General features: G+C 31.7%; 1 protein-coding gene across 1 annotated transcript; it reads right to left on the bottom strand.

Moving 5' to 3' along the window:
- Positions 1-245: 245 nt before the first annotated feature.
- Positions 246-10,325, bottom strand: LOC115995181 (protein ECERIFERUM 26-like). The gene is made up of 2 exons (XM_031119640.1): positions 9,838-10,325; positions 246-1,469 (listed from the first exon to the last, which is right to left on the bottom strand). The coding sequence occupies exons 1-2, from the start codon at positions 10,264-10,266 to the stop codon at positions 540-542; spliced, it is 1,359 nt and encodes a 452-aa protein (XP_030975500.1). The 5' UTR covers positions 10,267-10,325; the 3' UTR covers positions 246-539.
- Between the last annotated feature and the right edge of the window lie 6,509 nt (positions 10,326-16,834).

The raw sequence follows: 16,834 nt of genomic DNA, 5'->3' as shown, positions 1-16,834 counted from the left end.
AACCACTTGATCGATTGAATGGAGGAATTACTCAAATTTAAAGCAAGACATATTTTTCAAACAATTTTTTAAATTAAAATTTTTTACACCACTTTCATAAGAAATATAAAAAAACCAAAAAAAATTATTTATCATTTTTTTCTCATAAAAAGTTTCTAAAAATATTTTCTAAATCAATGTGCAGAGGGGGGCATCTTTTAATTTTTCAATTGATATTTTATCAACAAATACATACACATTAGTAATCAATGCCTACAATAAATGCTGCTGAAGTTATTAGACAAATATACAAAAGTTATTAGACAATCAATACACAATATCCAACTTCCAAGCTAAAGATAACTAGCTTGTAACAATTACTAACAAGAGTTCACAAATAACGTTTAGGAGATGGTAATTCTGATTAAAAGAGACGGACACATCATAGCATAGGCCAAATACAAGAAGCCGGGCATGGCCTTATGGGTCCTTTAGATTTCTAGACAACGATACAGTAAACAAACACGTTCACACACACACACCGACGACACACGGCACCTTTAAGCAAGATTACCGTCAAGTAGTAGGCCATTCTTCACCAGCTCAGATCTCAGCTCCACCATTTGATTTTCTGGAAAAATTATTGTCACTATCCTTCCACGGTCATTTTTGTTCTTGCAAGAATCTTTTGGCTCTGGAAGCACAAAAACTACTCCTTCATCTCCAACGCCTTGGATAGATTGGTACACAAAATCTGGTTTATGTCCATTCAACTCTAACCCATAAAAATTAGCCTCTTCCGAATCCACAAAAGTCAATTTGGCTCCATAAACTATAAAATCAGATACCCCATGATCCCTCTCCACTAATTCTTCAATCTGGCTTCTTTCATCCACAGCTTGATTAATTAGCAATGTTGCCAATTTTTTTGGACCCGTCTCCTTTGTTATAGAAAAACCTGCCTCAACTGTACTTATAATTTGAGTGTTTCTTAAATTCCCACTGGTGGGTTTCCTCGGATCACTTTTGCATATTGTCACTATTTTAGGTGGAGCCCGTTCTCTAACTTTGACAACACATTTCCATATGATGGCACAAAGAGATTCAAAGATTGGGATTTGGTCAAATTGGTTCTCACCTGAAATTTCTGCCCGTATAGTAGCTAACTGGCTGGCACTTATAGGGAACCAAAATGTATCCATTTTGTAGCTATTGGAAGTTATCCAATGGTCTCCAACTGGGTCCACCTGTTTCACAAAAAGTGGGTCCTTATCCTTCGAAAGTGGTAGGTTTTTGGATCTCGATCTCTCACTCTCACTCTCGCTCTCGGTCTGTGTGCCTGGTTTGGGAAAGTTGGGTGTCTTGTTGGGCCAAATACCAGACACGATTTGGCCCCATCTGTTTATGAACTCTGAAGCTGAGAATGCATCTCCAAGGATATGGGCCCAGCTTAGGCCCAGTGACATCCCTCCACATTTGAAACGGGTTACCTGCACAAATTATAGGGAAACGTATTCTCTTTTTGTTTTGATAGCAGGGAAACGTATTCATGATATGCAGAGTAGACATACTTTTTATAAATATATATATATTAGAAAATTTCAACTTATGATGTATCATCAGATCAAGACACCAATCAGTTTTTTAGTGTAGGCCGGGATTGAGCCCCAGATTAGGGGTGTCAATTCGGGTAAACGTGTTGGGTTCGTATTGTGTCAAGGTAGGGATATTCGACTAAATGGTTCAACCCTAATCCGACTCATTAATAATCGTGTCATGATCCTTCAACCCTAACCCGACCTGTTAATAAGGCGGGTTGACCTGACCCAACCCATTTGACACGCTTAATAAACGAGTCGTATTAGGTTGACACGAATGTAATACAACCTATTTCAACCCGCATAATATTAAATATAACATCCATCTAGAATTAGTTTTTTACATCCCAAAAGGCAGTGCATATACTTTAAGTCTTCAACCCACGTTCAAAATAATATAGTTCAACAAAAATATAACATTCATCTAGAAATATGTTCTTTACACTTCAAAAGAAGTGCATACACTTCAACACAAATTCAAAATAACAAAGTTTAACAAAAATAAAATAACATAGTTCAACAAAAATATAATATCCTTGGAACTCACCAAATGCTAAGTATCAATATTGAAAGAATTTGAGCAAACAATAGACTAATCCTGATTATGACCACAATTATCATCCATAAATTCTTTGTTGATGTCTAAGTTCATAACATCTTCCATAAGCTCATCCAATTTCATTTGTGCAAGTTCTATGCAAAAAAAAAAAAAAAAAAAAAAAAGTAGTTCTAGAATTTGTAAAGTTTCAATTTCCAATTATATCCCCTGTAAATTTTTGTAATTACTCACTTTTCTTTTTAAATTTAAATTATATGTTGGATATAAAAGGTATTTGAAAAATCTAAAATAAAATAAATATTTATTTGTTATACAAGTTAAACGGGTTGTGTTAAGTGGGTCATTTCGGGTTGACACAAATAAATTGGCGTGTCAAACGTGTCTATTACGGGTTATGCGGGTTGACCCACTTATGACACATTTCTTATTGTGTCACTTTCGGGTCGACCCATTTATAACCCAAATCCATTAAAGCCCAACCCTAACCCGAAAAAACCCGCGTCGGGTTCGTGTCATGTTCGCGGGTTGGGTTGAATATTGACACCCCTATCCCAGATCTCTTATACAACTACCAAAGACTTTAAGTATATTTTAAGTGTATCATAACTATTAGCTTATCACTAAGTACGACATACATATTTTAGCTTTATACTTAAATCTTTTTGTTGAAAGTATTTTAACATATACTTGTATCTTGAAAAAATTTGAAAAAGTGAAAAAATGCAGGAAAAAAAAAAGGTTTTAAAAAACTGTATATAAAAACTAAAATCTGAAACTGATGCCATAAAACCTAGTATATCTAAAAATTTTATAATATAAGTTTGATCTTATTTCGGTAGAGGAAGAATATTTTTTTTTATCCCACTTTAGAAGTAGAAGAGTGTATCTTTTAAGAAAGAGATAAAACGTAAAGAATAATAGAAAAAGAAAATGGAAAATGCATTTGTTATGTTATGTTTCATTAGACTATCGGTAGACTCTCGAATCAATTAATAAAAGTTTATGAATGACGGTTTTTGTGTTCTTACACACTCAATCGACCGAGGGTCAAAGAAGATTATGCAAAATTGTGGTTTCTGAAGAACTTATTATCAATAATTGCACCACTTGTTATTTAAATATTTATGTACATTGGGAGATTGTTTCTAACTATTTCATAACAATTATTACACGTTATTTGTGAATTTTCATGTTCTCTATATATTGTATTACTGTACAAGTACAATCACTATATAGATAAGTTGATAGGCTATCAATTTTTTGGTCCTTAATTAATAGTCATGAACACAAATTCATAAATATTTGACAATTTCATGAAGTTCAAATGGCAAGTTCTGTTTTTAGTTTTTTATAAGTTGTAAAGATTTGTAGATAATTTATGAAATCTTGTAGTAGTGATTCCAAGTAAAGAAATTTTTTTCTTTAAAGAAAAGAAAAGAAAATAAAACAAACAAACAATTATTTGGAGGAAGCTCACAGCATAACACCTAAATGCCAAATGGTAAATAATAAAAATTTCATTTAAATATGGGTAAAGTAGCCATATGGCTATTTAATTTGGTGTTTTGGGGACATCATATTTTTTCCAACCTAAGCAATACCTTATTTTGCACTTTTACCCCTCTTGGAACTACTAGAATACATGATCGGTCCCCTAAACTAGAACTCATGTAATACTTTACCCTCTCTATTCACCTTTTCAGTTAATTCTAATGGAATGTAGAATTAAAAAACCAATTTACCATCTACTATCTGTTTTGGAGGAAGGAGTAAATTGGTTTGTTAATGTTAACCTCAAAAAAAAAAAATGGTAGAGGGTTAATTGTTACAATTACAAAGTTATAACTTTGGGGTCAATTATACATTTCAATAGTTCAAGAGACAATGTGTAAAATGGGGTATAATGTGAGGAGAAAAGGTGTAATCTTCCTAAATTTTTTGGACTAGATTTTAATTTAGAATGGTCAGTTTTCAATTATGCAGAAAATCTTTAGGTCCAAACCTTCAAATGTTATACTTATACGTACTACTAAAACAATAATTAAAATTCATGAGGACCATGACTCCAATAGTTGGTCTTGTAGTATTTCGTCTCTGTGTGACTATTCATAAAAGTTGCCATGTATATTACATGTGCCTTGGTAAAATTGATATTAAATATGGTATATTTGTGTTTGAAGAATTGAATAAATAGGTTGTTTTGGAGCGAGAGAAGAATCAATCAAAAAATGAAACAACATAAAATAATTGAGTAATTGAAACTTCTCGCTATTATTTCTTTTATGCAAATTTTCTATCTTGTGGCGGATCCACTTGATGACTGAGGGGCCTGAGCAGCCCACCCTCCCCCCCAAATTTTTGAAATTTTTTTTTTTTTTGGGGAAATATCCTAAGTAATTTTTTTTCTTTATTATTATTTTTTTATAGAGTCATAATTTTTCATTTATTTCAATTTGAGGTTTACACTTTTTCTCATTAATATTATATATTTAAAACTAAAATATAACCAGGAGTGTTATAAGGTTAGCTTCAAAAAATGAACAAATATTACACGTTTATTTTGTAGTAGAAAAAAAAATTTGTGTTTTTATTTATATATATTATTTTTATTTTGAGAATCTAATTTATAAGTGAATAAAACAATTTGAAAATTAACAGGAGAGTGGTTTTATTTTTTAAGTAATATTTTAATGGGAGTTAGAGTTGTATTTTTATCATATTATCTTTTAGTTTTGTCTCTACTTAAACATAGGGATGTAGGAGTATCTTTGAACTAAAAAATGAGGAATCTAAACAAGAGAAACCTCTTAAATAATAGTCTTTGAACTAAAAAAATGAGGAATCCAAACATGTGAAGTCCCTTAAATAATAGTATAGATTATAGATTATTATCTTTTTTTTTTTTAATATAAGAACTTGTTATTTATTTGAATTTAAATACTTTAACTATATACGATTAATTTTTAAAATTATTTGATAGGATATATAGTTAGTTCTTTAAAAAAAAAATATTAGTCTCATCACACGTGCTTCGCGAGTGGGATGAGGCTTCTTTATTATTATTTTTTTATAGTGTCATAATTTTTCATTTATTCCAATTTGAGGTTTATACTTTTTCTCATTAATATTATGTATTTAAAACTAAAATACAACTAGGAGTGTTATAAGGTTAGCTTTAAAAAATGAACAAATATTACACGTTTATTTTGTAGTAGAAAAAAAACTTGTGTTTTTATTTTATATATATTATTTTTATTTTGAGAATCTAATTTATAAGTAAAGAAAACAATTTGAAAATTAACAGGAAAGTTGTTCTATTTTTTAGGCAATATTTTAGTGGGAATTAGAGTTGCATTTTTATCAGATTATCCTTTAGTTTTGTCTCTACTTAAACATAGGGATATAGGGGCATTTTTGAACTAAAAAAATGAGGAATCCAAACAAGGGAAACCCCTTAAATAATAGTTTTTGAACTAAAAAATGAGGAATCCAAACATGTGAAGTCCCTTAAATAATAGTATAGATTATAGATAACTACTCATTCTTATCCTAATTCATACAATTATCACAATAATGACCAGGAAAATTTTTAAGAAAAAAATAATTAAAACTCTTTGTAGTCTACTTTTTTCAAAAGTTCAAAATTTAAAAACAACACAATTTCATGGAGAACTACACCTTTAAAATAGTTATTACCACAATTTTTTGGATCATTTTTGTCAATAGAAAATCCTACACTCAGCAGTCTTATATCTCTCTCCCTTTATTTTGCTTTATTTTAAATCCCATTTGATTTCACACTCAAATATAAGTTCTCCAAATCTAGGTGAGTTTTTTTTTTTTTTTCTTTTTTCTCTGTTTAGTTTTAAGTGTATTTAAGATTTTTAATTGATTAGGAAAGCAAGGATTTGTTGATAATGGGTTCTGATTATTTTTCTTTATTTGTTTATACATTTTTTTTAATATTACAAGTATCATCTTTGGGAACAAAGGTAGCATAGATTTTGTGATAGGAGGCAAGCACAATGTACTTTTTTTAAAAATAGTTTGGAATTTCTGGTTTAATTGGATTTTATGTTGAATCTTAGATTTGTTAATTTAAAAACTGTTTCTTTTGGCTTAGTTAGGACTTTCAGGGTGCTCTTTTTTTCTATTTTTCACCTAGCTAATTTTTATTTATATATTTAATAAAATTTCAATTTTTGAATTTTAAGATTTTTTTTTTCCTTTCATGTCAAATAGAATTTTGTCAAATTGATTTAACATCTTTTTTCTACTATTATTCGAATGTATGTAGGGGAAGCAACTGTGATGATAGGTGAGTTTTTCATTCTCTCTCTTTACAGATTAAAAATTTAATTGATTAGGAAAAAGAAATTTGGTTGATAACATGTTCTGATTAAAAAAAATAAAAAATAAAAAAAGTCTTCTTGATACCATAATTTTCAGCTTTGGGGCAAAGGTAGCATGGATGAAGTTCATGGTGAAAGGCTGGCACAACTTAAATTTTCAAGACCTTATAGATGGATTGAAGGCATGCGCAATCTCAAAAGTATTATATCACTGTTTCTTTTATATAGAATGTTTAGAGTAAAAACCTTTGAAAAAATTAGATACCTTTTATATATGTTAGTTAGCAACTGTGAGTTCTGACATTATTACCTTGCTGTTGCTGTTGATGTTGTATTAGTTATTGTATTAAGTTATGAGAGTATTCAGATTTTCAATTAAAAATAAAATGTGTGAGAGTTTTGTATTAGTTATGAGAGTTTTGTCCTTCTTTATTTCCTTGAATGATTAACCTGCTTTAAATTATGAAAATTATGAAAATTTCCTTGAATGATATCACTTCTCTTAAATATTCCTCAAAAATAATTCTCTTTTAAGTATAAACCAAAGAAAATAGCATAAATTAATGAGGATAAACAAATAGATGAAAAAGGCGGATGAAAGCTCTACTTTTGCATGTAATCAAATTATTTGCACTTTGTTTCTAAAAAAAAAAAAACAAATATTTGTCCTTCTTTAGATTTTAAGCTACAACTTGGAAGGGTAGGTTATAGACTAGAATTATCTTATTAATATACATGAAAAGTTTTGTACTATATAAAAAAAAAAAAAAAAGAGTCTCTAAGCACGTGCAACACTCGTGCGAAGACTAGTAAAAATATACTTATATAGACTGATATTTGATTTTTTAAGATTGTAATAAGTTCAAAAGATATCAAATTGTTATTTTCAATTTACTAATAACATATAATTTATCAAATTATTATTTGCAATTTTCTAATAGTATAAATGTCAATTTCATAGTAAAAATTATATATTTAATTATTTATAAGTTCATAAATGAAAACCATTCTATTTAATAATAGAGAATAATATAATTTTTGTTATGATTTTTTGTGTGGGCTAACTCTATGACAAATTTTCATGTATTGTGGTTTTATTTGTATTGTAATTCTGGGTAACAAAAGCTACAATTGAAGTTGGAAATGGAGTGTTGATCATAATGTTTCAATTGAGAAAAGTCCAAACTCAGTCAAATGAAAGGCAAGAAGTGACAAGAACTCGACGAGCGAGATTCAAACAAAATCTCTCGTTCGACTTTCAGTAGACATTCGATCAATTAGGACTAGGGATTTTTTTTTTTTTTTCAAAGTCAGTTTCGTACCAAACTATAGCCCAAACCTTATTTGTATTAAAACCTTCATTAACCCTAATATCTAGAGAAGGAAAACAACAATTGGAATCAAACGAAAAACTTTGTTTATCCAATTGTGCCTTCCAACCCTCTCCTTATAGACAAAACCATTGAAAGAAGATTCAAACCACCAAAAACACAAAAATCATCATTCGTGTTGTTGGAGTGTGATACTAAAACCACAGACTGTTACAAATACTCAAGTGGCCTTGAAAGTAACCGAGAGATAGCTTTGTCGGTTGACGTCTCGACTTGCAGTAGCAAATCATTGTGAAGACAAAGCTTGAGGAAGCATTTGTAGCAAGAAACTGGGAGTTTAGTTACAAGTCAAGTTACATGTCGTGAAGGCCTTGACAGTCTTGATTGTATCGCAAGTCGCAACCTATTCATAGTAAATTTAACTAGTTTCGGTTAAGCCTCGGGGTACTTTTCCTGTTGTTTTTTCACTTTGTGAACAATTCATCGTCCCTTGTGTGGGTGTTCTTGTTGTAATTTACTTCACTGTTTATTCCTATTACTAAATACAGTTAATTAAATACTTGGGCTTGATTTGCAAATTGGTAGCAAGTCGTACGAGGGATCAAAACGTAACTAACAATTTTGACTATAATTTAATTATTGATTATTTATATAGAGTTGTAAAGGGACTAAAAATTGTAGTCATAGTACTATATAAGATAAAAGAATAAGTTAATCAATTTACTTGTGAAAAAACTTGAGCTTGTTCTATAAGAGAATGAATCAATCTTGTACATATAATCTAGTTTGTTGATCAATTCAAGTTTGACTTATGTTAGAAATAAAATTAAATGAATATCATTCTTGATAGGGCAAGATTTAGTACAATATTTAGGTACTGTTCTTTAGATTCACTTTTTAAGATACTGCACTTAAGTTTTGTCATTCTTGATATAGGAGAGATATAAGAGATGAGAGAAAGGTATCAAGGAACAAAAAATATCTTATACAACAAATATATGCAATATCATTCTCTCATGCATATATGATCCATGTGTATATTTTATGGACAAATTCCGTATTTTGAGAGAGAGAGAGAGAGAGAGAGAGAGAGAGAGAGAGAGAGAGAGAGAGATTTCAAAGGTCAAATCGGTTTGGAAAATGAAAAATAAGTTTCAAAGGTCAAATCTGTTTGGAAAATGAAAAATAAGTTGTTGTAAGATTGATCATGAATAGCTTTTATTTTGATTAATAATTTTTGGCAAAAATTTCTTTTCACACATATTAATTTACATACATTTACACACGCACAATTATATATATAAGGAAAAAAAAAAAAAAAAAAAATCTAGAATCGTGACTTGAATTTTCCATGTTCAAGTCACAATTTTTTTTTTTTTTTTTTTTTTTTTTTTTTTTTTTTTTTTTTTTTCTTTTCTTGTGTATAAAGGTATGTGCATTAATGTGTGTGTAATAAATTATTCTCGGGAAAAATTTTATACTAGCACTAGTTAAGTCCAAGTAAATTTTTTATTGATTTATAATGGAATATTTATCATGATATTTAAGTTAACAGTTTTTTTTTTTGGTTAAGTAGGATGGATTAGATTTAAGTTATACTTGCTAACTCTCTTTAGTATCACACTAAAGTATTTTTGATAAATCTATTGTTGAATTATATTATTTACTCATATCTTTTATACCTACAAAATATCAAAATGTAAGAGATTGTATATGTAATTTCAATCTATGATATCCACTCTAGAATGATTGCTTTTACAATTAACCTAAAACATGAATTAAATTTTAGTGTAGGCGAAAGTTTGAATATCAAGTTTCTTATTCTACAACAAAAAATTATAGTAATTGAGCTAACTTTAGGCATTCTAAAAAAAGAAAAAGAAAATTATGAAGGGAAAAAAACAGACATGGGTGTATTTATTTATGGATGACGATGGTATTCGATTAATATAATGTTTGGCATGAGAGTTACTAACTTAAAACTTTTTTAAGTATGTATATATACATAAGATAGATACCTGTATGAGAACTAGGGGAGAGAATGATAGTTCAGGCCCAATGACTTGTTGGGAAACGAGAAGGTTTTGAAGAGACGAATCCTTCATCTCTAGAAATTCATCAATGGTTTTGTCACACTGAGCTTCGATGAATCTAGAGCCACAGTCATTGCACTTGATGTATGGACGCCCAGACTCCAATCTCCGGAGGCGGCCACTGGTGTAGTAGTACTCATTCAGCCAGTCGAACATGGTTTCCTTCATGCGCAAAATGGTTAAACCTTGAGCTGCATTGCTATTAAAGAAGTAAACCACTTTAAGATAGTGGAGCTTCATGGCCAAGTCCATGTTACTCAGGTCATGAACCGTGTCTGACCCGGTAGATCGACCCGGCCCAATTGAGGAAAGCTTAATGCCATAGACCAAGTTTTCTTCTTTGGGAAGGACCATAGTTTTGAGTCAGAGTGAGATAGAGAGGTGTAAGAAGGTGTCTTTAGTTCATTCTAGCTAGTGTGGCATATTAATAATACAGGAAGAGGTCTGTTTTATGACGGTGGGTGTTTTAATGGGCCTTCAATGCGTGTGGGAATTTTAGTTGGGAGTACAATAAATTTTAGTTAGGAGTACAGTAATAGTCTGCATTAAAGCCCCGGCCCACCGCCTCAAGCTTCTGGTCCATTTTGACCGCTAGGGAATTTTCAGCCGTAAACATCCAAATCCCGCTGAGAATATTGTTACTTGAAAAATGCTAAAACTACTACTATTTTTACAAAATAAATCTAACAAATTGATGTGACAATAAAATACTTGGTGAACTTCAATTATTTTTTAAATAAATGAATATTTGAACTACTTCTTTGTGATTCCTAATACATGAGCTTGTAAGCTCAATGTAATAAACTTTGTAGTACTCTAGCACTACTCTTGTTCATTTGCCAAACCTAACAAGTCATAACCTGGTACATTATCCGACAAGGTCCTAACTTGTTAGGTTTGGCACGGTTTTTTTTTTTTTTAGCCTTTACTCACCACCGCATTCACCTGCAGCACCTTTACCCCTTTTGCAAACCAATTGGAACTTAAATATGGTTGCTTTTCCCCTTGTATTTTTCATTTATGTTTTATTTTTTGGGAAGGGTTAATAAATGCCCTAATGCTATTTGGTTTATGAATTATTTTTGAAAACTTTTTATGTGAATAAAACAACTAAATTTTTTGATAGCATATACTTGCAAGTTAGATTTGAGCTTATATAGGAGAGTGAATAAGTTATCTAACAGTACATCTTGATGAGAAAGCTCATGAGTGACAAAATGCAAGCTTTGACATCATAATGTCTAGAAAAGAAGAAAGTGATTGCAAGAATGTAAAGTTGATACAAGATGTACGTGGGAAACCCTAGAAAAAGGATGAAAAACCACGGTTTGAGCAAGAAAGAATCATTCTTGCTCTGTTCAGCTTTGTATTGTATGGAAAAAGAGGTAACCCTTGTACAATAAGGATGTTCTTCCTTAAAAGAGAGACCTTGTTTTCTACCCCACTTTTTTATCAACTTTCTACTCTCTTCTCAAAAGATCTACTTGGGTTTTTACCCTAAAAGTCCAGCTGCATGGTCCTCTTATAATTTGAGGAATATGGCTGAGTACAAAGAATTTCATATCGATATAGGGAAACACCCCGATGCCCTAGTATTTACATTATTAATTAAAACCAGTTTTTATTATTATTCTTGTTAACAATCTTCAAGCAAAAGTATTTTTCTTCTTCACTCAAATTATTATTTAATTATATTGTCTTTGAATTTACCCTGCTCCTTGTGGTTCGATCTCGGTACTCCGAGAAATATATTGCTACGATCTCCTACACTTGGGAGTGAGCAAGTACTTTCCTAGTTATATTAGGACTTTGTTTTATTTTTAATATTTTTCCTTAATTAGTCAGATTTGGATATTATTATTCAAAATATTTTTAGGAGATTTTGTAGGCTTGGGAAATGGGTAATTAACGTGTAAAAGGGGTAGGAGAAATCAGAATTGGACAGACACGCCTCTCTCTCCCTTCTTCTGATTTTCTCCTTTGAGTTTTCATCATGGCCCTGTGTGGCTAAAGCTTTTATACTTGGTCGAAGAAAACTGAAGCCTCGAAATCAATAAAACTGTGAGATCTAATTTGTGTTTATTGTTCAATTTATACTTTGAATATCAGATGTTCTTCTGTGCCTATTTTCATGATTGTCTCATTTAATTACTAGGAGGCCTACTAGTTTATTATTCATTGCAATCTACTGCTAGGTTAGATATCAAATCCGTAATTGTTTGATCTCTCTAACTTTTGAAGTATCCAAGATTTAATGATTTGCTATGTCAGAAATTATTAGATCTTAGGAAGAATGCTTTACGAAATTAAATACAACCGCTTTTGCTTGTGTTGTTTAGTTTTATTGATCTCTCTAATTCTTAAGGCTGCTACTAGATTAAACCTTTAGCGCTTGTCTTGGGTTGTTTAGTAGTTAGGGTTTATTAGATTACTTGTTTTCTAATTAACTACGACTAAGGAGAGATAGGAAAATAGTTTCAACGGTGAATATTCAAAGTGTGAATTGATATATACTTGCATCGATGATCAGTTGTAAAATTCCGATGGTAGATGTTGACTTAGACCAAGGTTTGTTCTTTTGATTGATTTCGATACTTTAATTTGAATTGTTCCTCAGTTGTTTTTTTTTTCTTAAAATTGTTTTCATTATACTTAACCCCCCCTCCTTGTTCACGTAGCATAAAACTAGGCTAGATACTCTCTGTGGGAACGATGCTTACTCGCATTACTACATATATTTTGAGGAGTATAAATTTTATTTTTGGTTGCCTGTGACAGCACACCAATTATTCATGATTTGCCTTTACTCACCACCACATTCACTTGCAGCACCTTCACCCCTTTTGCAAATCAATTGGAACTTAAATATGGTTGCTTTTCCCCTTGTATTTTTCATTTATTTTTTATTTTTTGGGAAGGGTTAATAAATGCCCTAATGCTATTTGGTTTATGAATTATTTTTGAAAACTTTTTATGTGAATAAAACAAATAACTTTTTTGACAGCTTACACGTGTAAGTTAGATTTGAGCTTATATGGAAGAGTGAATAAGTTATCTAATAGTACATCTCGATGAGAAAGCTCATGAGTGACAAAATACAAGCTTTGACATCATAATTTCTAGAGAAGAAGAAAGTGATTGCAAGAATGTAAAGTTGACACAAGATGTATGTGGAAAACCCTAGGAAAGGGATGAAAAACCACTGTTTGAGCAAGAAAGAATCATTCTTGCTCTGTTAAGCTTTGTATTGTATGGAAAAAGAGGTAACCCTTGTATAATAAGGATGTCTTCCTTAAAAGAGAGACCTTGTTTTCTACCTCACTTTCTTATCAACTTTCTACTCTCTTCTCAAAAGATCTACTTGGGTTCTTACCCTAAAAGTCTAGTTGCATGGTCCTCTTATAATTTGAGGAATATGGTTGAGTATAAAGATAGGTGTCAAGTCATCATTTTTTTTTTTTTTGGACCTTACTGTAGCTGGGGTACTATTTGGTGACTGGAGGAGAGAGAGAGTACGCCAACATTAGCACTGTGGCATGCAGGTTGGTGACTTTGCCACTGCCTAGGGAACAAATTTTGGCCAATGAGAGGGACATTAGAAGTATTGTAGGTGATACATGTGTCCCTGAAGTGGTCCAACATGCACTCAGCCAATAAGGGGTGTTTCTATAGTTATTGACCTTAGAAGGTCACTATCTCTCTTTTGCGAGTGCTTGAGTACCATGTTAGATGCATATCTTACTTCCTTCCCAAGGCAGACACGTCCTTGGCACAAACTAAGGATAGAACCTTGCAGCCAATGCTTCCCTTTCCTTTGCTCATAACCACTCCACGTGTAAGGTCCAGATCCAACCACATTGGCACTCTACCATGCCTTGGCTGGTGTATTGTACATTAGCCTCTTGATTGTCAATGGTGTTTAATGGCTAAGGCCTTTGACAGTTACATCATTTCGGGCATTAACACTTAAGCAATTATACCTTGTGACGTTTGAACATGGACACATGGCCTACAGGGGTTTTTCTAGCCGTTTTGGTGTCTCTTTGTTTCTTGCGTTTTGGCAGACAAACATTACTTCTCATAAATGTCGTGTCTCTTCACTTAAATACAGTTAGTGATTTAAATAGGAAAGACCTCTTCTTCATTCTTCATTCCTTCTGTATCTTCATATTTTTCTTAGAGAAAACCTTAATCCGAACAAAATGTCAAACCTCTCTTCCGCTGGTTCTAACTCCCCAAAACACACCTCAAGTTCCTCTGAGGATACTCCGGGCTCCCTAAACAACAACATTCCTTCACCACCACCAAGTCTTGCACATCCTCCTCTCCTTTTCCCAATACTCCCTTTGCCTCCCCAAGTCTTCATTCTAGAAGAGGTTTATCCTTTTGACTAGAGCGAGAATGAAGGTGAAGACTCTGAAGAACTTCGGCTATAGGCTAAAGAATAAGCTGAAGAGGTAGAATATAATGCCTTCATGGAATCTCTCTTTAGGTGTAGGAGAAGATGCAGGCCTTCTCAGTCAGGCTCTGAGTCTAGTGCCTCAAACCCCTCTGACTCGGAGAAGTCAGATTTCTCTAATAGCTCTGATTTAGGGGATGATGAAGGAGGAGGAGGAAGACGATGACAAAGAGGATGAGGAGGAGATGGAGTATCTGGCTTCAGATTATCCTCAAGAGGACTCTGGGGATGACTCGGATGCTTATGCGCCTCGGTCTCCTTGATTTGCTCGCCATTAATCCTGCAACTTTCTTTTTATTTATTTATTTATTTTTATATATGTAAGCCATATTATTGGCCTAGGTTGTAGGATTTTTTATTTTTTTTAAACAGTTGTTATTTTGTTTTGTTTGTATTTGTGTTTTTGTATAGGGAATGGGTGATAGGCCATAAGGGCCAAATCATGTAAATCCCCCTTTCCAAATTTGTAATATTTTTAAACACAAATCAAATATATAAAAAAGGTAGTTTGTTTCTATTATATGCTACTGTTGGAAAAACATGGTTTGTATCTCATACAAAACATACGCAGCGGAAAATTAATGGATCTACTTCATTCGCAATTGATAACATGTACTATGTAAATTTCAGAATATAAGAACAAGAAAGTATACCTTGGTGCGGTGAAATTCAAAGCTAAAGATTAGAAGTACTTCGAAACACTTTTAATCTTCACTCCAATTCCACTTGTGCCTAAGAAGTGTGGTCTCTCAATCAGTTTATATGTATGTGTTCAAGGGAGAATAAGAGAGTGTCCTACACACATACAAACCATTTCATTCTCATACAAAATTCTGTATGTTTCTCTCCTTATAACTAATTATCTAATTGGGCTAGCCTTTTGGGCCATTTCAATTGGGTTTTAGTATGTGGCTTGGAGTAGAACCAAAAGGGAACAAATAAGACTCTAGCTCCAATGGGTTTTGGATTTTTCTGTCAACTCTTGACAAGTCCAAAGTTACCATTAATTATATTTAATACCACTATATAAATATAATTGCACTTTAGGCTTATTAATAAATTATATCTCAAGACTTTATTATACAGGCAACCTCTTCATTAAATATTCATAGTAATACAAAGTCATGAATGTAGACTGCCACTTTGAAGATTACTACATCTTAATCCTTGAGTATCCGGTTTAATCCTTTGAGTTATTCATCATATATTTATGAAATCCAATTTCATAAATATAAACTTTAGTAAATCCTTACTAAAGTAGTTAGGCCTAACATTATGAATAACCAAACCCATTAAACTTATCTCAATGGAATATTTTATATCTTCGTTAAGGAATTATGAATTCCATCTTGAGAATATATGTTTCATCAACACTAAATATGGCTGCCCAACACACTAAGGTTTTGATTGTGATTTTAGATCTCACTCTTGATATATCAAAGCAACATACACTTCATGATCAAGTCCATTATTCTCTTAGGATTAAGAGTTCATGTAAATAGAAGTTGTGAAATTTATTATTCATTTGACAGTCGTTAGAAGAATAATAAATCTCATAGCGGTCTAGTTCAATATATCTTATCTTTTAAAACATATCAACATATCAACTAGAAGTCTTCACTTCCATAATCAAGACAAATCATCTTAGTTGATATGTTATAGTATTCGTAGATGAAATGCCCAATTTTATCATCGACTACGAATTAAAATTCTGAGTTTACAAAGAACTTGTGATTTATATCTTCTGTGACTAAGTCACATAAATCACATACTATGCATTTCATAGGCTATATGATAATGTCCAAATATTCATGTTACCATTATTTTAGATAATAATAAAACAATTTTATTAATCACAATATTAAGTCATACATAATCCTAACAGCTACAACTATATGTATACATTTATGTTATGCCTTATGAATTTTTTTTATTATATAAAATATCCCTGCACAAAGGCATAAAATGTAAACATGTCAGTTAACAAAATGAAACAAAGTGAAACTGAACTTGTTGGTGAGGAGTCACGCATTTCCACTTTGTCTGTGAAGGCGGTTTCCTTGATTTTCTCACCATCAACTGCTCTCTTGTTAGAGATTCAGTTTTTTCCCTTTGTTGACATGTGTCAATTTTGAAAAGACATCTCATTTTTTGAATGATCTCTTTTTAGAGGGAAAAGAATAACTTCCCAAAGTATAAAAGGAACTTCCCAAAGTATAAAAGGAAAAAGAAATATTTTCTTCCCTTATTTCTCTTATTCTTTCCTTATTTTCATCTTCTTCTTCAACCCAAAACCTAGAATCCTTCCCAAACACAAAACCATGAGTGTCAAACGTGGTCTGAGTCCAACTCTGCAAAATTTTCAGAACCTTCACCCTCAAAAATTACTAGGTCGCTGCTAGGGGGAGATGAAAATTCTTCCACAAAGGAACAATGGATTATTCCTCCCTTCTTTAAAGATTA

Source organism: Quercus lobata, chromosome 6 (assembly GCF_001633185.2).
Source record: "Quercus lobata isolate SW786 chromosome 6, ValleyOak3.0 Primary Assembly, whole genome shotgun sequence".
In the NCBI taxonomy this organism is placed as follows: Eukaryota; Viridiplantae; Streptophyta; class Magnoliopsida; order Fagales; family Fagaceae; genus Quercus; species Quercus lobata.
This window is presented reverse-complemented; position numbering and strand designations above follow the sequence as displayed.

Bases quoted from the DNA above. Each gene is read 5' to 3' on its own strand.
- LOC115995181 (XM_031119640.1), bottom strand. From the start codon at position 10,266: ATGGTCCTTCCCAAAGAAGAAAACTTGGTCTATGGCATTAAGCTTTCC. The intron at 1,470-9,837 runs GTATCTATCTTA...TAATTTGTGCAG, and splicing joins CTCCCCTAGTTCTCATACAG to GTAACCCGTTTCAAATGTGG.